Below are 23,796 nucleotides of genomic sequence, written 5' to 3' on the forward strand. Positions count from 1 at the left end.
AGCCAATGGTGTTGGCGGAATTATAAACCCCGCAACATTTAAATTTCTGCTTAGCCAGGGCGTTCCATCAGACAGGGTGTAGTTTATTTTTTGCTTATCTTAACAGAAGCATATGGAACTCATTTTTGGTTGATTCGTTTACAAGGGCTGAAATTGAATAGTTTAAAAAAACAATTTCTGCAGTGCAGAAACTTGGTGCAGTTAGAGTTCAACAATAGCTGTGAATTCATGCTTGTGGACTGTAATGATCGGTCAGAATATTCAGGGAGAGCGCTTCAGTGAACTTTTCGTACCCTGGAAGGAAGAACGACAGTGTTCTGGAAATTTTTTTTAAGGAGCAAGCACTCGGAGAGGGGTACTACATCACTTGTCAGAATAGCCTCCATAATTAACAAAGAAACAGAAAAAAGATATCTGTGTTGTCCAACGCACTGAAACATTCTCCAAATTATTTGGTTTTTCCAAATGTGTTGATATGACAGGATGATATTGATCTGCCTTGTTGAAAATCAAGAGGACATGTTTTTGCCGTAGCTGCCAATAATGATAATTATTTCCATACATTTCAACAGAATTTTGACAGTTTGGAACTGCAGTTTGGATTAGTGGTAGACTTTAAATAAAAGACCCATTTCAAAAGCAACCTAATGAATAGTGTCAATATCCTTAAAAGAAACCCTTGGAGAAATGTCGACAAGTCTCAGTTTTTCCATCGTTGTTGATTTTTTTATTGTGTCAGACATTTTGACCTGGTTACAATCAAAGCTTGCTGATGATGTAATACATTTGTTCGTGGTTATATGATAGGATTATACTGATGGCTACCTAAAGAAAAAACCGTGACCATAAGGTCAAACTCTTGATACTCTCCATGGCTCCTGAGTGCAATACAGGCTTTTGCTCTTAAAACTATAACTCAAACATCAGCTCCATCGTTGGCAATAAATCTCTCTCCTGTGGAAGAGTTGGAAATTCCATTATTATCACAAGCAGCGATATTAATACCATTATTCCTAAAACAACTGTGAAAGGCAGATAATCTCCAGGGAATCCTTATTAGCTTATTTCCGCTAGAATGTTTTTGTTCATATTTGACACAGGACTGAAAGTGGAAAGAAGTTTTAACACCTAAGCTTTTGTCACTTTTGCATTTATGTTATATGATATCACATTTTAACTGATTTACTGAGGCTTTGATGCAAAGAGGATCATGAAGGTTAAAAGAACGCAAAGTCTGTCTCATTCCTGGAAGACACTGAGCAAATTAAATTTGACGACAATTTTTAAGAGAACACTGAGACCTCGAAAGTCGCTCACCCCAGACTTGTCTCACCTGAGCCAGGAGCAGGTGTTCAGCTCTGATGGCTTTGACATTTGCTTAGGTTATCTTGCTTTTGAATTAGATTTGAAGCAAAATGGTCAAAAGCTATGCATTTATACTTTGCAGGGTAGCAAGAAATTGCTGGAAGGAGTCATCACCCCCTTAGAGAGATTGTCAACAACAGGTGGGTGTATAGATATTTATCTATATATATATATACCGGTATATGTATCAAAGTTAAAAAAGATCTTCCCCTCTTTTTTGCATTTTTCTTAAACTGGAAAAAAATGTGAACATGCAGATTGGAATATGAAAAGACTATTAAATATTCTCATACATCCAGATGCTTGACTGTCAACATTTACAAATCTTCAGTGAACAGAGATGTGTTTCCAGAGTATTTCCAATTGAACAGGGTTATTTTCACCCTGGGTTATTTTCGCCATTCTACATTTGAAACAGTTTCACCCCATCTTGAATTCCCTTAAACACAGTCACAAGGGCAAAAGGTGTCAAAATAGATTGGGGACGGGGGGTCTCTGTATGGAGTATTAAGTTACCTTTTTATTTTACAAAAATGCTGTAAATTATAAATACATGTATAATTTTGTTTATTTGGTTTTTTTAACATCATTATATTTATAGTTCAAGCAAACTATATTGGCATCAAATTACTGTACATTGGGAGGAATATTCAAGCCATAAGAAAGACTTTCATTTTACACCTAATTTGAAAAACATATTTAACAACTCCCATGATGTTAATCTTGGTCAACTATGCTTTAAGGAAACTCAGTTCTATACCAAATTAAAAAAAACAGGTTGTTGGGCTTTTAATATGTGAAAACTGTTTTTTAGCAAATCAGCTGCAGTATTCTCCCGCAATATCCAGACAAGGCCAAGGAAGACGAAAATCATCGGCAGTAGCACGATTAAATGGCCAGTCTAATCCTGCTGCCCCCATTACCAGTGTACGTACATCCCAGAATTCTCTCAACCAATAGCAGTTCAAGGAAAGCATCTATCTTATATAGGCTGTTTCCACAGATTCAAATATTTTTGTTGGCTTCCTTATTTCTTGTAGTTTTTGGGGTTTTTTTCACAGACACATGATTATATTTCATCAGTTCAGGAAATGAGGCAGAGCAGTTTTGATTATAATGAACAAATTAATCATTTTCATAAATCCTGGTCCAAGTATTTGGTTAATGATAGCTGTAAATACTCTTTCAGTCTTCTGAGAGTAAAACATTGATTAGCATAGCTGTAAATCCTCTATCAAGGAATGAATGAATAAGATGTAGATGTGTAGCTACATTTATAACACAGTTGTAAATACTCATCTAGGAATAAATGAATTAGCTACAATATTAATAAATTAGGAAAATAGGGAAGATGCCCATGATTTATTTTGTGGTAGCAAATTAATAAGAGCTTTTAGCAATGGATCCTAAATTATGACATTAATAAAAATTGAACAAAAATGAGTTACCTTAATCGTGTAGCCGTAAAATTGTGGTAAGAATGATATGATGCAGGGAGACTGTGTTGAAAACAAAGTTAATGTTACAGTTACGTGGGTTGAAAAATAGTTCAGTTGTCTCTTAATATTGTTAGTCTCTACGACTGACGGAAGTGTGGCAGGAATGAATCAATTCGCCTATCTCCCCTTCAAATGAACTCTGTTAAAACGAACAAAGAAAACAAAAACCTATCATTATCTCTTCCACATCAAGGAAGCAATTACGATGCATGACTATTTTAAGCTTACAAGAGTAACTAAAATAGAATTTACCCTACTTTTATTTCAACTATCGATGGTTTGCTTTTAGCAAAGATCAAATTTTGTTTTATATAATCCTGAGTTTATTGCACAGGTAACAGTACCGGTATACTGATTTTTGAAATAAAAATCTTGAGGTTTTTTTAAAACTATGTTTTGCTGTAAGAAAAACATTATGCTTGCGGGTATGTTGAGAGAATGAAATGAGGTGAAATGATTGAATTAGAGATTCGAAGAAAGATGTCATTTTTATCATTCAAAATCAATGTTTCACTCAGACAAATCAGGTACATCAGCTGTGTGCAATCATGCACATCATCAGTTGTTATAGACTAGAAAAATTTTATGGTTTATTTGTAAATTTGGTATGAGAAACAGGATATACTTTTGCAATATGTGATTACTTGCTGTATATCATTCAAATGTGAAAGCTAGTTCCAACTGAACATTAATTATCGTAATAGTTTTTAAAAAGTGTTTTAAAAAAGAATTTGAAAAGTTATGTACAAACAACAATTTCAGATTCCCTCGGAAAAGTTGAAACGAGCTGGCCGTGTTCTTAGGACAGTTCTTTTAACACGGGCTCCACATATGGTGCGCGACAGGAAATACCATTTACGGACGTACAGGAAGTGCATGGTGGGAACGGAGATGGTGGAGTGGCTGCTGCAACAGAGTCCCATCGTGCACTCGAGAAATCAAGCGGTCGGCATATGGCAGGCACTCTGTGAGGAGGGAATTATAGTTCATGGTAATAATGGGGAATATAGTTATCTGGAAAATGGAAAGTAAATCTCTCTGGACCACGTTGATAGTTGAAAAATTAAGTAAAAAACAGAAATTATTTTGATGGTATAAAAAATAATGATCAAGAGAATGGTCCAAGTGCCTTACATGGTAATTACAAGATGCATGTTGATGCTATTTTTGAAATTGCTCATTAATAAATAAGTAATGTTTCAGAATGATACAACATATCCAATACATGTACTCTTACTTACTAATCCGCTCTGTGCCCCAGAGGGTGCATGGGATAGTAAACCTGTACTGTTATTCTAACATAGGTTAATTAAGTGCAAAAACGGGGGTAGAAATGTACATTTATTAATAACTTGAAATGGGGGGGGGGGGGGTGAGGGGAATATTATGTCCAAACATATTGACAAAAACCTCGAATGACAATAGTAAGTTGGTCCACTTACATGTAAGTTTAAAAAGAAATGAAGCTATTTTCTACTTTTGCTACAATTTTTAGCAGATTAGCGTCAGAATTTTCTTGTGTGTGATTTAAACCCCTCCAACCTACTGTAATAGGACAGAAAAACAGATAATTCAACTGACTTCAAAATTTTTTAATGCACCATTAAAATATTCTACTGGGATTTAGCACAAGTAAAAAAAACTTTAAATTTCCAGTTCCTGTATGCTTTGTATGCTTGGCAATAACAAAAAATGTACAGTGGGAACCATGATTGCCAATCAATGAAATTTTTTTTTTAATTTTAGCATCATATAATTTTAATCCATGTACTTTAGAAATATGTAAATTTAAGGTGAAATTGTGTTTTGAAGTTTTGTGTATGATTTAATGAGCTACAAGCTTCAATACTGGAGACAGCTTGACAGGCAACGGATGCATTATTTAGACTTAAAAATCAGATTTCGATGCACACAGTCACACACACATAACAGTATTGAAGATCACTTGTTTGATAACTGAAGAGTACGGTACAAAGTGAGTAAGATGTTGTTGAGAGAAAACAAAATATTTGTTTTCACTCTTATGGAATAACACTGGGGATTTAATTGATAATCAATTCCTAAAGTGCAAAGGAAAGATTCCACTTAATTGATCTTTTGGTGTGCTGAGATGCATAACATAATTCTTGTTCTGTCTTAGTTTTATTTATAAAGTATCTCTGTGCTTCATCTTTGTTCTTGTTTTCTTGGAAAAATACAATGTATTTTCCTGAAGTGCTTATTCCCAGGAGAATGTAAAATTTATTTTTGTCGTTTTAAGAATTCAGTATATTTTTATGTTTCTGTCAAGGGTTTTGGAGGTGAATTGGGATGTTTAGAAAACTTTATTAGCTAGAGTTCAAATAATTAAATCATCAAGAGGGCAATTCATTAGTATGGAGGTCACTCTTACCTTATGTTCCTTATGAAATAACCTGACATTTCAATGAATTGATCTGCGATTTAATTATAGCAATAGGACCATAAGAGTTGTCTCTCTTACATTGGCAGATATTGCTTTCAAGGTGGACAAATATTTTTGTAGCAGTGAAATGTCATGTATTGAAATGATGTCACTGGTCTGCTTCTTAAACTAAATTTCATTTTTCCCCATCTTTGTACAGAATACAAATTGTACTAGCATAAAGGTAACTCTCTTGAAAGATAAGCAAGGGTAATATATAAAAACATGTGACAGAAAGTGATGCTGTTCTATCCCTCATTGTCGGACATTGATTACCAAACAAATAGTCCAAATTAGATGAGCAATCTTGTGTATCTTATATCATTTAAAAATTAGTTGCCTGAAAATAGGTTAAACTTCCAGACTACTGCATGGGTGTTGGCGTCTGGATTACAGAATCTCCATGGTACTCCATAACACCTGTACATGAGTATAGGATATCCCTTTTTGTGATGAAAAATCAATTTGTATTTGTATTTGTGTTTTATGTCACTTATTTATAAATAAATACATAGTTTTAAGCACCCCCATGCTAAGTCTGAGGGTCGTGTCTTTCAGTGTGCAGGGAGCACCAGTTTAAGGACAAGTACCTGTTCTACCGGTTCTGTGAGGATGACCAGGGGGTGGGGACAGTTCCAAACCACGCCCAGAAGAAGGAGTGCGAGGAGGAGCTACAGGATACCCTGATAACGCTGGCCCAGATCGGCCCCGACGCCATGATGAGAATGATTCTCCGCAAACTGTGAGTGTACCACATTGAATACTGCAGATTTCTTATTTGACACGAGTACTTAATTAGGCTAATTTGCTTTTTTGTTTAAAATCATTAGAATACTGAACTCCTGCTATAATTTCATATACTTCACAACTGTCAAAAGAAATGAGCAAGATTTTAAAATTTGCAAGGGGTGTTTCTCATGATCTTAATATGCTGATGTTTAACGAGGTTTCTACAATCTAGAGTAATGAATGAGGATTAATATATTTAATAAGGGTGCTTTCCATTTAACCGGCATTGCCGGATTTGCTGGTGTTGCCTTCGTCGCCGATTGCTGGAACACGCGTTGCCGACGAGCGATTGTGGCAACGCAATATACCGTTGCCAATTAGGAAACAATATGTCGTTGAGGTTATCATATTCTACAAAACAAGGATTTCTAAAACTACAATTTGTCTTACTATATTGAAATACATTAAATCTGCAAAAAGCCAAAAATTCTGGATCAAATTTTAAGATAGGTATCAGTTTTAAGCTGCAATCGTCATCGTTGGATCATTGTGACGTTGCTAACCTTACCATTAACGTCACCGTTTCCCGATAACGTCGCAAGCGAGGCAACGTTAATGGAAAGCGCCGTTAAAGTCTGATCAAACAATACCTTATTTTCCTAATAAAACTCAAGAAATTAATATGTGAGAAGCACATCTCGAAGATTTTAAACTCGCGCTTTTATTTTTTTGACATATATGCAAACTATATGAAATTATGCGAACAATTTGGTGTTCGCATATTAAATTCTCGAAATTTGATGCAAACTTGTTGAATTGAGATATTAAGTACTTGCATGAAATAAGGAATCTACAGTAAAACATTTTCTGAAATGTTGGGGATAGCTCAATGCTCTCTTTTGCCCTCTGTGCTACTAGTCCAAAAGATTGCTGGTCCAAAATTTGCAGACTGTTGATTTAGAGTCCAGTTAGTTGCTATGAAAATTATTTATATAATTTAGATAATTAAATTAACAAAATTACTTACCGATAATATCTAATAATATTGAAAAGGTACTGTATACAGGGTTATTTTCGCCCCGTGTTGTTTTCGCCCTTTCACAATCTCAAACGGTTTCGCCCGTTTTGAATTCACCCAGATGCAGTTGTGTTAACATAGATATTTTTTTCCAATTGGACAACGAGGGCAAAAGGGGCAAAAATAAAACCGGGGCAAATATTTTCCTATATGTAGAAGGTAATAATATGTGTTTTTGTGTCTTGTCCCATACTGCAAGTCGCTCTCATTCACTGACTGTCAAATTTTCATGGTTACCGTTACTTGTCAAAGTAAAAGTAATGATAGTTTTAATTTCATGCTTACTGCAAATACTAGTATCGACTATAGTGTACACCGTTTATTGCATTTTAAAAAAGAATTCATGAGCTTATATTTTGTGGAATTTATCCCAAATACAACTTCGCTAGCCAAGGGTTTTCGGTCCACTTTGCTTCCCATAAACGTTTACGGGGAACGAAGTGGACCGAAAACCCTTGGCTGGCGAAGATGTCCCAAATTTGACAAAAGTGAAATTTAAATCACTGTGATATATACCTAACCATCAACATTTATTCATATTCCAATATACAAAGTATTCTTTTCATAAACCATAAGACTTGTATTGCAAAGTAAATTTTTCCTGTGGTTATCTTTACATGGTAAAAGAATTGATATCTTCTCCTCTTTTCAATCTTTTCAATTTGTATAATGATATTTTAGTTGATAATACACCTTTGCATGCAGGTATGCTTAGTGTGCTGTCAATTATAAGATTTATTGTGAGGAGTTTGGTAACCTTGGAGAGCTTCTCTATACAATTTTTAAGGCTCTGCTTTTTTCCAACACACATCCTCATATGGTCCAATTTTCATTAGTTTCAGAGGGAGAGAATGGTTGATGTATTGTTAGGTAAAATTGTTCAGAACTGTGGAGTCTGATAATGGCCGGGTTAATGCTGGATATTATCTATTGCTGTGGAGTCATGGAATGGGTTAATGCTGGACATGATATCCATTGCTGGAATCCTGATGATATCTGCAGAGTAAGCCTGGCCATGGAACCTGAAGGCAAAATTCAAAAACTAAAAAAAAATTGTAAAAAAAAATAGGATATATTGCTGCTTAAGGCTATGGAGTAAGAGTTTGGCTTTGCCAATTAATGTCAGATTGATGTACAAGATAGGAATTACAGGAAAAGGCATTTACTGAACTAGTAAATGATTGATGGATGAACAATTCATAGAGTTATCTTCACTGCTATTCTTTTATGTGTTATCTTTCTTTCCAAATGTTTCATTATTAGATAGCCTTTATAGCAAAGCGCTGTTTTGTTTTTATTACCTTATTGTTATTGTGGATTCCTTAATATTTTATGGGAGTAATTTAAACCTCCAAGATTTAGTTGTTTTGCATCAAATCGTGAGTCTCAGAATATAAAATTGTGAATGTCAAATTTTTTTCATAGATTCATTTTGTTGAAATTTGCTTTAGAAAAAAAGCGGGATTTTAAAATCTGCAAGATTTGCTTCTTGCGGTTTTTTGCGGATATTAATTCCTGGCATTTAATACACATCAATAGTTGGAATGTTAGTTTGGTCTGAATTTACATCAAATTTTTGTTTTCTAAATTATGTATATTAATTAGTGATACAATATTTTTAGGTTGAAAATGTTTTGGTTTTGGACTTTGGACTTGCTAACAATAACACTTGGTATAACTTTCAACTATGCGAACAATTTGTCACAGATCTTTCTATGTAATTAATCCAAAATAAGCAGGCTGAATCCATCCCAGCAATAGGGGAACAAAACCAAAGGTTTTTCTTTTTGTTGGCGTATGCTTTGTCTTTTTGTGTAACCCCACTATTCTTTTTATTAACAACAAATATTTCCATCTTAATTTGAACAGAAGTCAGTGCTGCAGGTGTAAATAGGTAAAAGATAATAACTTTTGAGAATAACTGGTTTAGGATAATGGTTTGTATAAAAAATAATGTATGACTTCACTTCTGCTAATACCTAAATAAGATAGACATACTGGACTCCAATTTCACCTGCATTTGGAAGGAAAACTACAAAATTGTGTGACTTAATTTGCCATTATGGAGCGGGTGATGAAGATTTGAAAGATATTCGTTTTTTGGTGCCATTTTGCTGTACATGGGAATTGATTTGAAAATGTAAATGGAATGCACTTGGATGATCTCCGTCTTAGCCTTCAAATACATTCACAGTAACAGGGTTTATGTAGGTCTTTAAGTACAATTTATTCAAAATAACAATGTTTATATTGAGTTTCCTTCACAAAGTAAATGGTATTGACATAATTTTTAGCAAGCTGTCCAATCATCTCAGAACAAAAAGGCTGTTCTTTAGATAATGCCTTCCTCTCTCACATTTCAACTGCATATTACAAAGACAACAGTTTTTAGTGACCATGCAATCTATTATTTTCACATCAACATTGCAATCTTTCATAAAATCAATTTTTCCACATCACTGAGAAAGCCCTCCAGTATTGGAAGGAATAAGGCTCAATTTCAGTCGAAGCAACATAAATTTAAAGTGTGAATAGTCCAAGTGCTCAAATCCACTTTTTTAGGAACTCTATTTTTCTTCAACTCCCCCCCCCCCCCCCCCCCCCAACCACACACACATATTCACACATTGATGAGACACTCAATTTATCACAGATTTTCTTTTTTGTATACAGTAGGAATAAAATACCTGCTGTTTCATTTTTCTGTTGTATTAGCGATCAGGTACATTGATGAATCTAAGTCTTGTGTCCTGGGCCAGGAGATGTGCGTGATAGATTAGGGTTTGCGCTATATTTAATCTGTCTCAATTTTCTTAATTTTGTGTTAATATGTTCCTTTGTTCACTTCTAAAGTTGGGCATGCTGAAATTTATAGTTCCTTTGAATTATACACTTGCACTCTCTCTCTCTCTCTCTCTCTCTCTCTCTCTCTCTCTCTCAGAACTTAAAGTAACAGAATTTTATAAAGACAAAATAAAAACATATCAATGAAATTTGTTTTTACTAAGGATTTTAAAACTGCTCCAGATTTTCTTACATGTGCTAAAATTGGCTTACATTAGTAAAAGAATCAAACTTTGTTATGATAAACGTTTTAGTATTTAATCTCAAACCCACATACAGTAGGGATTGTTATGTTTTCCTTTGGAGAAGTGAAACCTTATATCAAAAAACATTACACCTATATTACCAATCCCCAGAAATATATGATATCGCTAAATAATACATTGATATCGCTAAATAATACATTGTACTGTCGTCCTGTGAGGGTATACTCCTGAATGTTAATCCGCTATGTATAATTGATATGCATCACCTCTGAAGGCAAAATGATCAGACGCAAGCGAGCTTGTGTTTACCATCTCGAGAGCGTTTTTCCTTTAGGGCTCGATCAAAAGACTGTTTAATCCTGATGTCATAAAATGTCAATGCTAGGCCCATACAATTTACATCAGGTAAACATCGATTAGTTATAAATTTCAATCCCAGCTGATTATGGCCTACAAGTGCCACAAGTTCTGTCAACTCATGGTATGGGGAGCCATGAAATTAGATTTTAAAATTGATTTTTAATGTTTTCGATGATAAAAAAGAAGACTGGTTTGTTGAACTGTGGTCTCTCGCAAAACCTTTTTCTGCTAAAGCTCATACCTCAATGTATACAATATTAATAGTTTAAACAGGTATATGCCAATCACGGGGGAATTATTTGAATTTGTGGTGGCTTTATTTTAACATGGATTGCTGAAAATTTCATAAATAAACTATCTTATTTGAATGGGGGGTATTTTGTTTGAATTTCATGAATAAACAATTTTCAAAATAATTTTCTATTCAAGTGTAAACATTGAATCTATATTCATGGGAAAAAGTGGGTAGGGGGTTCCCCACCAACTCAATGGGGAACTGACAGTGCGCTGCTTCTAATTATATTCAGTCAGGTATCACAGATGATACATCTAAACTTGGCGTGACTTTATAATTATATTGAAGTGACTGATGCATTGAGTGTTACTGTAGTAATAGATAAAATATTCATACTTTAAGATATTTATAGAAAACAAATTAACACAGTGTTTTTTTCATATATTTTATATATGACCTTCTGCATTCTAATCTTCCTTTGAATATAAAAATAGCCGATTTTTTCAGGTTTGAAAAAAACTCCTGCTTAGATAGCAATCTTGTCACCCCCTCCCCCTCACCTTCCCTTTGATGGAAAACCCAATGCAGAAATTGCATTTAAAAATGGCTTGAATGCCAGCATCCAATTGTAGTGTCACAATTTATCTCTCTATTCCATGCTATTAGTTTAGGTTAATTAGCAAAAGCATCCCAATGAATGCACTAAAACAAAGACTCTGTGTTAGTCCAATGTCAGTAAACTATTTGTCTACCACTGGGCTTTGACTAATGATGTAATTACAGGTGGTCTTATTAGTCCTGCTCAATTTTCCCTCATGATATCTTCTGTTTCAAAATCGACATGTTCAATCTGATAAAAGTTTTCCCAAGTTCAGCGATACACGAAAATATGCTCAATCAATATCTAGATGTCGGGGGATGGATGCAAGTATATAAATGAGGGAAAATTGTCCCGTCAAAACCCTAAATTGATGTCTGTTAAAACGCTGGACTTTATGTGCCATTTCCCCACAGTTTTTAAGGACGGGATGAATGGATTTAAACAATAGAACTGTGCTTTATTGGAACAGTGTTGCAATTTTGTTTACATATGTTGCTGCTTTTCATAATATTTTCCCCTTAAATCATGATTAATTCATTCAAAGGATGCTTAGGATCTGAAATGAATTTTTCACAGGTGAACTGGTTTCAGTTTCCTTAAGGCAAAAGGAATTTTTTGCATTAATTTGTTTTTCATGTAATCATTTAAATCTGAGAAATAGCATGTTTATGACCTCAAATTTCACAGTTGTGAGCAATTCTTTTTGTGAACTAGTGCATTTTGAAAATAGAGACAGAAAAATGTGTTTAAATTCTACCATAGTGTTTGTAAATGGTGTTTAGTTTCAAATTATCACTTGATAAATGAGGGCAAAAAAGGAGAGAATTTGGTGTCTTTGTGGAGCCTGTTATGGGATGTTTTATGTTGAGCATACTTCCTTCCATGTATGTGACATATTATATGATCATATGACATAATGCCATCTAATGCCATCTATGTGCCAATGTGTGAACTTGATAGATACAAGCTGGCATACCTATAAACAGAGAACATTTAAAAAGAGAGAGTTGTACACACCCCTGGGTCAGTTCTGTGCGTGTGGTATATAGGATGGTGTTAATCCACAAGTGAGACTTATCAAAGGAACTGATTTATCAGAAAACTGGATTATGAACTGCCTATAATGTGGTGACAAATTCTTCATAATTTTAGCGAAACAGGTGAAAATTGACTCAATTGCTAGATCGAATTTATCTTAAAGAATTTATCTACTCTTGAAATTTTTAAAGCTGGGCTATGTGAAGGCATGCCTATTTGGAATATGATTTTCGGAAGTGTCATTCTAAACATTTTTTAAACTGGAGGGAGATGAGTTGATTGGGAACATTGTATTAACTGGATTTTTACGAGCCTGTTCCGTGAATGCTTTGGGAATGGAACATCTAATTAGATCCACAATCAGCTGTAGTTTCACTACACTCACGCTCGCTCAAATCAATGAAGATGACATTTTGTGTATGTTACTCCTTAAAAAGTAAGTAAAACCTAATTCACTCATGGAAGTCTTTTGAATAACTGTGTTTTATGATTGCACTGTTATTCCAAGGTAGTATATGGGCTAGAAACTACACCCTCATGCAATGGTCCCTGTTGCCCTAGAAAAATTATTAAAGTGACACGTAATCGTTCCTTAAAAAGATTGAATTTTTATCCCTACTTTTGATAATGTCCAATAAAAATTTTTGTTTTTTAGAATTGGCTTGGTCTTCCTGAGAGAAGCCATTATGGCATGCTTACACATTAATTGCACCATGCTGTGTATGATTACATAATAAGCATGTTTCTCTCAGTGTTTCTGCCACTTTACACCTGTTTGTTAATTAATATAATTTCTAGCAGTAAACAAATAGCACCAGGTAGTTTTTAGGCATGCATGCATGCCTGAAGTTATCTGGTTGTTATGAAGTTCAGGTGCAACAAAATATAGGAAAACTGTGCAACATATCTTTTTCAATGGGGATTTTTTTAAAGCACTTATATGGAAGCATCTGGCAGATTTGTTATGAAAACAGATATTTTTTGATCCAATATTTTTCTAAATGAATAGACTGAAATTTTAAATTAAACTACAGTACAGAGTAATTAGAATTGTTCAATTTTTTGTATATTTCAAATGAGAACCAACCTATAAATTGTTTGAGAGAAGAATCATAATATTTGTTTAAGACAATGAATTCAAAGTAACAAGAAATTCAACCATAAAATCGATATGAAAAATAATTCATGTTTTCTCAAATGACACATGCACTAATCTCAGTTATCTGGTCAAACATATTGAATATTCACGACAATTTGACATTACAAAATGTTCAATACCACTCAATTAGTGTGGGGAGTTAATAACGCATGAATAGACCTATATTAATCTCCAGCTGAATTATTGACTGTTAAAGAGAAACTGGCCAGCTTCTCTAATTATCCTAATTGATATTGTGGAATACATGAAAATGTCATTTGGAGTAAGAGGTGAAATTGTCTAGATCTGAACTAGGAACAGAATCTATGGAAGTCAAACTGGGACGATTGGATATGTCAAAATGAGAAAAGATCGGGCACATTTAGCAGGAAATATGGCCCTCTGGAAAGAAAATTAATTGGATATGAAATAAAAAATCAATATTATTTCAGTAACGTCTAATAAGTTATACGGGTAATATCTTATGGACACCATTACCTGATCTAAGCCTGTTGATTGTGTTTTATTTTCTTTGAAGAAAATGTGTTTTATTTTTTTTGAAGAAAAGAACCCAATACTTTCAATGCCAAATTTTATTTCGCACATGAATGAAGTCTGTTTTCCATTGATTATCGCAGTATAAAAAGAAACGAAAACTGTTTTGTGTGCTACACATCTACATTACATTGCAGAGCATTTCTAAGTATACTGCACTCGCCTTGTAAATAATTTATTTTATTTCTCTACAGATCAAAGATCTGTAGGCATATTGTTTTTGGTATGGCTTTCCATTTGCCCATCTTTCTATCTATAGATATTTATTTCCAGCAGCCTATTTTTACCTTCCTTTTGAATTTTGACTAACAATTACGTCTAAGATTTATTCTTGGTATTCTAAAATGTCAAAAGTAAATGATTTGGAAAGTTTATATCATCTTTAAGATCATTATCTATTCAGCTTAGGTTAAATCTTCCATTAGCAACAACATCAGAATATCAAGATTTTCACAGTGTTCATAAATCATCATTTGTCAACATTCCGATGGGTATTTCTGAAATGGAAAAAATGTCAGGTGAGAGTCAACTGGGGGTATCAATTTTCTCATAAATTTTTCATACCCCTGTAAATAAAATACTCATCTATTTTCCATCTTTTTGTTCATCCACCAGCCATACCTTGCATTTGCATCATTTTGAAATATTTTTTAAAAACTTCATGCGAAGATATGTACGGTATTGGTGATCAGAGCAATTCAAATTTTTCAAAAGTTTCTGACCTTGACCTTTCCCATGACCTTGAGATCACTATTCCTCATTTTGCATACACCATAATTTGAGAGAACATGTTTGAAATTTTTTTAATAAACTTTGTACAATTTACTAAAAGCAAATCAGTTGTGTCATAATTTTTCTGACGTTAACCTTTATTAATATTGACAGAATATTTCTGTTATTACTTTAAGTTTTATTTGATTGTGCAAGTTTCGTTTATTCTCAAGTTGCAATACAAATGTACATGGATGGTGCATGAATTCATTTTTCCACTATTTTTTATTCTGACAGTCACAAGATTATATTTCATGGGTCAATTTTACCGGCTAATGTTTAATAAATGATCATTAACTCCAGTAAAACGCTGTAGTTTTATAGATACAGTCCCCATTTGCGAACAAATATTTACTCAAATTTTTCACTGCTGAGTTTCAAACCTTTGATCATTTGCAATCATTAGAACAAGGGACCTATGGTTTAAAGGTCAAATTGCAAATAATGTCAGGGAAAGACTGGGCATATGATAAGTGTGAGGGTACTGAGGGTAAAATTCTAGAGCTGACTCTACCAGCAACCACTCTTCAAATGGAATCCTACCGGTACATCCCCATGAAGACCAAACACTAGACTGGCCATATGCATGTTTCAGTACAATAAACAGAGCATGCATTAGCTAATAAAAGGATTGTTAACATCAGCAAGAAACATCTTTTTTTTTTTAAATAAAACAAGAATAGAGAGTAAAGAAAAATGGCAGTATCATTTCAATCCAGCAATATCAGGTTATGTTCAGAGACTATCATAGGGAGCTGAAAACATTGAAGAAAGAAATATATATATTTTTAAAGGTTAAAAATTGGACCTGTTCTCTGATATTTAAAAACTATTTCTCCTTTTACAAAGAATTGCTTTGGTTAACAATTTCATTATTTTGATGGAAAAAAATCAACAGCTGTTAGAAATTTCATGTGTAATTTGAAAAAAGGGTTTTTGAGATACCAGTTGCATGTTAGTAATATTGATATTGTTATTTTGAAGAATATTAGTGAAATCAGGCATATGAATTGCATGGCATAGGAATGCTTTTTCTAAAATGGAGGATGGTAGAAGGTGCTAATAGGATTGCAGTTTAAGTTTTACTTGAAAGGAATGTTGTGAGCGAGTCTAATGAACGTCACATTTCAGGGTTCCAGTATTACCGTAGTCCTTTGAGCTTGGTCTGGCTCCATCAGTTCTGTGAACACAATATCTCAATTCTGTTGGTCAGTTGCATAGGGACAGACATGCTTAATGGCTAATTGACAGCCTGATGGAGCAGGTTCCCCTGTTTATATCAAATGACAGCATACAACTATTGATGCCTCTTAAACTCAAGATTCTGTGACAATGTACGTAGCAATTTCCCATGATGCTCTATTCTGAACTTCATAAACGAAGACCTAGGTTTAAAACTATTACCAAGTAATTGCATATATCCCACACCAAAACAACTACATGTATTGCAAATCATTCTTGCATGAAGATTTTGCAGACATGAATGAATGAGAAAAATTTAATGTGCTTGGATTATGCAATGAATATAACATTAAAAATCAAAATTGTAAACAAAGTTTTTTGGAAAAAATCAAGAAATGACTTTAATTAATACAGCATTTAATTTACAGAATAATTAGACATATGAAAGAAAATTTTTAAACCTTTGATGATTTTCAAAGGACCCATCAATAATGACTTAATTTTTTTTAATAAAGGCAATTTTATTATCCAATGAATATATTTAAATCTTTGCTTTGGTTTGTTTGCCCATTAAAGTCCGTCTTCGCATTTCAAACTGATTAACAGGAAAACTGCTTATCAATGAAAGCCCATTAAACATATGGTTTTTTTTCATACCATTTTTGTAGTCCTCAATACTTCCTTAGATCTAACAGAGACACAGATTTCTACCTCTTAATTTTCTTTTGTCTGTTCAAAATAACAGGGTAAGTTTTCTGTCTCCATAGTTAGTGAGCGGCTTCCTTACTTTCTTTCCGCTTTACTCCTCAGTTTTCAGTCTGTTAGCTATTCCTATAAATCTCTGATGTAAAAGTGTTATGTTATTATTTTTTGGGGGAACTTCGAGACGATGACTGCTGTCATGCAACATTTCTATCAGTTGAAAGAGACTTCATAATTCTTGGAAGGAGTGAAAATCTCTGTCTTCTAATTTGATGACCTGTTCCAAAAAATGTATTTTTGGTGCATGAATGAAGACATAAATTTCTTTCCAATAATTTGATCAAGTCTAGCTTTTGTGGCTTTCATTTTCTGATATCCTGTTTGGGAAGCTTACATGCATCAATAGCTAGAATCTGTCGAAGAAAGGTCAAGAAAGGACAAAATCCTCAAATGAATCAGTGGATTCTATTTGCTTCTGGTTTTTATATCATTATTTTTTCTTGTACAGAAATGTCAACTTGTGACATCACAATTTTTAGGTTAAGCTGGAGATTAGTACATGTTATTGTGAATTTTATCTTTACTGTTTAAAACTATATATAAGTCCTTTCCAGATTTGGGAATACTGATCCAAATGTTCTATCATTGCGAATTTGAACCTTTTTTCCAATGAACATGTTCAACATCATACTTATTAATTCTTTAATGTCTAGGTCAAAGGTAAATGACCGATAGAGTTCAAGGTCATTCAAAATTGTAAGAATTATCAAAATGATTACGAAGACTTATTACATGTATTTTTCATTATACCTGATATATGAATAATTTTAAGGCTTGATTGTTTCTACTTTAGTTGTATTGGATTTGGAGGTCAAAGTTGAAGGTCAGGATTAAGATATTTTAATGAGTTTTGACTTAACAGTTTATTTATGTACAAATCAAGTTTCAACAGAGTTATTTGTTTTGCAAATGTTTGATATTGAATGGAGTGAAATAAATTCAAGATTTTTTTGGGTTATCTTTTCTCAGAAGTTTTTCTGTTTTTATTTTTTTATTTTTTGTTTTTATTTTCAGTGGATAAGCAATTGTCTGTATGTGTGTGTGTGTCTATATATAAAGAAAGAGAGAGAGAGAGAGAGCATGGGTTAAAGTCTCTGGAAGTATTGCAACATACTGTACAAACATATATCTAATAGGTAGACTGATCGTTTAGCAGGGAAATTGAGATGAAATCACATAGTGTTATTTGTACCCATCTGCTGTTTATATCAGGAAATCTGTCTATCTATTATGTGTTATTATGTATACAGCTGTCATCCAACAGGTTTTTAGTGTTCATCACCAAACTACATACCACAGTTGATAAAATGTAGCCTTTAATAATAGCCGAAATAAACTATAATGATGATGATGCACTTATTCATGTGGCCTAATGCATACCCTCAATGCTCATCTTCATGGCTATTTTTTTTTGGTGAAAAATGAGTCTAGTGAAATTGGTCATGCTCTCTGAGTCAGATTTTTTTTTGGGGGGGGGGGGGGGGGGTCAAATGTTCTCATCACGAGTAGAAGCTTCTGCCTTCCAAAGACTTCTGAGTCGGGATTCAAATCCCTGTATCCCTAATCAAACAGTATCATATCGTAATTGGTTCTTGTTATTTGAATGGCACAGCCTTGATGACAGATGAACAAAAAATTCAAACTTCCATGATATTTACTAGGATGTTATTGAAACTCATGAAGTTTCAGAGAATGAAACACTGTTATTGGCTAAACATGAGCCATTTAATGTAATTGCTGTCCCCATTTAAATGTAGGACAAAAGATTGGAAGAATTCAGAACACAATGAATATTTGAGCGAATCATTGTCCTTAATCGGTTTTCATTCTAGGATTTCTTTATTTTTCAGACCACATGACAGAACATTAGATGACCTTGAGATTATCTACGAGGAGCTGCTTCACATCAAAGCTTTATCCCACTTATCGACCAGTGTCAAGCGGGAGCTAGCCAGTGTTCTTGTGTTCGAATCCCATGCCAAGGCAGGCACAGTTTGTACGTATTCCCAGCATCTGATTACATGAAGTTTGTGAGACATTATAATACACATGTACGGTACCTCAATTTTATTTTCATTTTTTGACAGGTAAGAGAAAAAAAACCTTGTCAAAAAAATAAGGTCTCAAATTAATTTCACAAAAAAATCTTTGTTAATTTGGAGATATGAAAATATGTCAAAATGTAAATGTTATTTCTCACTTCTTTTTAAACTTATGTTCATGCAAAACAGAGTGAATTTTTCATTCAAAAGCTTTCCAGGACTGCAATAGACAATCCATCCTTATCAATGAGTGAGACAATTTTCATACTGTAGCAGAATATATTTGTATAAATCCCTATCTCAAGAGGATACAATAACATTAGTATCCAAACCATTAACTCATGGTAACTGTCAATTCTCTTTTTCTGTAGTGGATCCATAAGGCTACAAATTAATGCAATAGAATATGCTCTAAAAATACAAAATTAAGCTTATTGTTTTTATTGTGTACCAGTTTTTTGTCCTGTCCATAATTTTTCATATAAAAAAGGCGATACATGTATTAATGTATCAGTTTTGCCCCTAAAATATAAAAGGATCAAAAAGTCTTTCTTTTGTTGGCACCTAGACTTGTACAACTGATTGATTTGACTGTATCGTCTACAGAACAGCTAATTTGTTTCTTTTAAGGGTCCTTCACACCTTTGGGAAAAGTTTTCGGTACAAGCCCAAACTTCTATATCTCTTAGAGAAATTGTATTCTAGATTGCTTTCATCTTGAAAATATCTGATAAAAAGGTTCAGTTTTTGGGGCAAAACAACTTCTTAAAAATTTATTGTTTTCATGCAAACAAAAATCTCTACAATGTTCGAACTCAGGACCTACAAGCCAGTAGACCAAAGCAATATCTGTTGCGACTTAGAAATAGACAACATAATTATACAATATAAACTTTTCACAATGAGTTAAAATTGCCATGTAATGCACTTTCATAAAAAGCAACAGTCATTGGGAGTCGAAGACCCTTAAAGGAAAATTCATAGAAATGAGTCAATTGATAGAAGAAATATGTTTATAGAATTAACCTTTGTCTGATATCAGTGTTGTGTAATTGATTTTAAAATACTAAGTAAGGAAGGATGCATCTCATTTAAGAAGGGCTCCAAATGTTTATAATTATAAGACACTTATATGTTTACTTTCAGTGTTCAATCAAGGGGATGAGGGGAAATCTTGGTACATCATCCTGAAAGGCTCAGTCAATGTAGTCATCTATGGCAAGGTATGTACTGTTGGGACAGAGAGCAATATGTCCCTTATGGGCCAGAGAGCTTACCCAAACATAATGCATTCTGTTATTGGTATTTATAGATGAACATAAGTCTTAGATTTAATTCAAGAAAACCCCTATTTATTGAAAATCTAAACAGATCGACAAACTGACATTTGGTGACTGAAGTGCATCTGATATTATTAAAACTGTAAATTCTTAATTTACTCGAGTACTTAATTCTACCATTGCACTGTTTTTGTATCAAATCGCGAGAATATAAAATCGTGATTACCAATTTTTTGTTATAATTTCTTTAAGTTAAAAACTGTCTGAAAAATAAAAGCGAAATTTTAAAATCTGCGAGGGCTGCTTCTCGCGATTTTACATGGAAATTATTTCCTTGCGATAAATTAGGAATCTACAGTAGTTTTAATAATGTGTTTTAAGGGGGCTGTGATTACTGCACAATACAATTTGTATACTTACAGGGAGCTGTATGTACTCTACATGAGGGAGATGACTTTGGGAAACTGGCATTGCTTAATGATGCACCAAGGTAAAGAAAAATTACAGACAACATATGAATATAAAAAGGGCTCCACCCAAAACATGATGACAGTCATGAATTTTGTGTTAATGTGTTGTGAGAAATTATCTGACTGGATTTTTTCAGGGCTGCAACAATTGTTTTACGGGAGGACAATTGCCATTTTCTTCGAGTTGATAAAGAGGACTTCAACAGAATATTAAGGGTATGAGAGCTTTTGTGAATAGTGGTAGATCAGAATCATTTTTTTCATCAAATTAAGGTCTCTGGATAAACACTACATTCTTTTTCTTTATCAAATTTTTCATAGCAATGCAAAAATCATATTAAGGAGAATCAAAAACTGAAAGCAATATATCACATCATACAATGGGGACAAAAATTAGAGATTGAAGTACAGGTTTGGAATATCTTTTTTTTTAACTCATCAACACTAAATTTAATGCTAGGATGTAGAAGCAAACACAGTCAGATTAAAAGAACACGGCCAGGATGTGTTGGTTCTGGAGAAGATCCCCACAAAATCACAAGCAGCAGATGGAACTATGCAATCTCACTATAAGTAAGCATCAGGCAATACAGTATACAGGGTCATTATTGCCCTGTTTATTTCGCCCTTTTACCCTTCCAACTGTTTTGCCCCATCTTGAATTCAACCAGATATGTGAATTTATGACATAAACCAGTGTCATATAATATTTTGATACTGTGAAATATTTAACCCGGGTTCAATATATTATGCAATATTATGAACCCGGTGTCATATAATATTTTGATACTCCAATACTAGGTCTTTCTTAATAACACAGTAATTTTTTTTTTAATTGTTTTGAATTCACCCAGTCTTTTTGCCGTGACAATGTGGGCAAAGGGGGCAAAAAAAATGAAACGTGGGCAAAATTATTTCCTTGTCCTGCTACATAAATAGATAGTGCACTTCAATATTTAGAATGAAACCAGATTTGAAATGCAGATATGAATAAACTGTTGCAATTTTAATGTTGATTGAAAATTGTTACTTCATATAATTTACCTTGTTTAAAAGTTGAGCTTTGCCAATTTATCTCTCCCAATAGTAGCAAGAACAGGTCTGACAAAGTTGGCCATGTCCCTTGCAGGTATTCTGTTATGGCAGGTACTCCGGAGAAAATGTTGGAACATCTCCTGGAAACCAGACTAGACAACACAAAATCTGAGGAAACCACAGGTAGTGTCTGCTGCAGATTAATTAACATATCTCTCTCTCTCTCTCTCTCTCTCTCTCTCTCTCTCTCCATGTTCAATACATGTACCGGTATTTAATCCAACTCTTCCTTCTCTCTTTCCAGACAGCTTCCTGGAGGACTTCCTCCTAACACATGTGATATTTATGCCCACAGAGAAGCTCTGTCCAGCATTACTCTCATAGTATCCTTCAGTCTGAAGAGTATCATAAAGTTCATGAAATCAAACTGCTCAATTGATGGCATTTGTAAATACATGAATCTTTGACATCAGAGTTAATTTTTCATGATTCAAATATATCTCCACATCTGTGTTTAAAAATGTATAAATGTGTGTCTAAAATAGTAAAAGGCGATTTGTGTCCTGTACATGTAAATAGTTTTAGCAAACCTGAATCAAATCAAATGTGTAGCAACTGGGTGTTTTGCCAATAATATGGCATATAAATGTAAGTCTTAGGTCTTCACATATAAAACCTTCACTAATGTGGTTCTGTATCCAATAAGGCTAAACTTTAGCTTAAAGGGTAGTTTAGTTGCTCAGATGTGAGCAAAGGTTGAAAACTGGAGCCCGATTATTCTTGTGTATTGTGTTTATTGTTCATACCATTTGTTTCCATAAATGTACCATTTTGTTGCCTCTTAAGGGCCCTTAATTTGTACAATGAATAATTGAATTTTTCTCAAATGGGTCATACATTAAGAGCCCTTCTCTTTATGAGCTGGTTTGCCTTACATCCAACAAGTTATGATGCCAAGTCTCTAAAAACAGAGGAGCAGGATGCGGGCGACTATGGACTGACCCAGAAGAAGAGCGTGGTCCAGTTCGTACAGGAGTGGCACAACCTGGCCGAGGATATCTTCAATGAAGACGAACAGATCCAGGTGTTTCTCCAGGTAAGTGTCAGGTGAAAAACTACAGCAGAAAACTAGGCTTCTATTCGACCAGGTCCAGGTTGTAAGGATTTGATAATCAACTGTAGACTCCTAAAGAAATTAATATTCCTAAAGTCGTGAAATATATTCGTTGTGGATTTGAAAAATCTCGCTTTAATTTTTTGACAATCGTGAACTTTATGATTTTATGACCAAAAAATTTGTTCTTGTGGTTTATATTCTTTTAATTTCACACAAAACTGCAGATAAGCACAATTAAGTATTAATTTGTGTAAAATAATGAGTCTACAAGTATCAACACAAAAAGGTGATTTTACAATCAGTAATCAAACCACTATTGTAATTATTGTGAAAAAAAACCAAGTAATCAGTTACTAAGAATAAAAATTTGCAAAGTTTACTACTCCAATTCACATTGCCCAATGCTGCATTGATTGCCTCTCCATGTTTATGAATACATGGTCAAAGAACTTACTCTAAACCCCAGGAGGAACAGTCAATTCACCATACTTATACCTTTAGGACTTCATTCTACCAGCTAATGATGCATAATCAATAGTGTGAACTTTTGCATGTGCATCTACTGTTAATGCCAGTCCTTTGTTGTCCTATGTATTTACATGTTGATAATCATTGTACAGGAACTACACAGTTATGTGGATGAAGACTGCGCCTCATTTCCATGCCTGGCCTCAGAACTTACAGTATTAGAGGGCATGATGTCTTGTGAAAAGGGGTAATTAAAAATAATTTCAAATCATACAAGTCATTAAATTGCAATAAAAATGATTTATTTTACATTATCTTTCATTCATTGCATACCTCCTTTCTTTAACATTTCATCTTGAAGCCTGGATGATGTTTAAAAGTTTATTTTTCCAATTCTATCTTTTTCAGCTTTCAGTTTATTAATACACCTGAGGTTGGGAAGAGGCGAATTTCGCCCAGTGTAATGTTGACGAAGAAGATGGCCAATGAACTTTATCTAGATAGCATTAACAAAAAACAGCCAATCAAAGCCAACGATGAAAGTAAGTAGTCTTCAGAACTCTATCTTTAATGAATGG

General features: G+C 33.8%; 1 protein-coding gene across 4 annotated transcripts in view; it reads left to right on the top strand.

The window, feature by feature from the left end:
- Positions 1–23,796, top strand: part of LOC128177666 (rap guanine nucleotide exchange factor 4-like) — a 46,554-nt gene that overhangs the window by 15,692 nt on the left and 7,066 nt on the right. For 3 of the 4 annotated variants that reach the window (XM_052844471.1, XM_052844469.1, XM_052844470.1), the window contains 14 exons: positions 1,448–1,505; positions 2,180–2,292; positions 3,627–3,855; positions 5,866–6,049; positions 18,657–18,802; positions 19,995–20,071; positions 20,551–20,618; positions 20,736–20,814; positions 21,059–21,171; positions 21,686–21,816; positions 21,938–22,016; positions 22,579–22,729; positions 23,371–23,465; positions 23,627–23,760. In XM_052844471.1, the coding sequence (XP_052700431.1) occupies positions 1,448–1,505; positions 2,180–2,292; positions 3,627–3,855; positions 5,866–6,049; positions 18,657–18,802; positions 19,995–20,071; positions 20,551–20,618; positions 20,736–20,814; positions 21,059–21,171; positions 21,686–21,816; positions 21,938–22,016; positions 22,579–22,729; positions 23,371–23,465; positions 23,627–23,760 (1,657 nt within the window). The remainder of the gene's footprint in view (positions 1–1,447; positions 1,506–2,179; positions 2,293–3,626; positions 3,856–5,865; positions 6,050–18,656; positions 18,803–19,994; positions 20,072–20,550; positions 20,619–20,735; positions 20,815–21,058; positions 21,172–21,685; positions 21,817–21,937; positions 22,017–22,578; positions 22,730–23,370; positions 23,466–23,626; positions 23,761–23,796) is intronic. The other variant, XM_052844472.1, reaches the window with a different exon arrangement.

Source organism: Crassostrea angulata, chromosome 3 (genome assembly GCF_025612915.1).
Source record: "Crassostrea angulata isolate pt1a10 chromosome 3, ASM2561291v2, whole genome shotgun sequence".
In the NCBI taxonomy this organism is placed as follows: domain Eukaryota; kingdom Metazoa; phylum Mollusca; class Bivalvia; order Ostreida; family Ostreidae; genus Magallana; species Magallana angulata.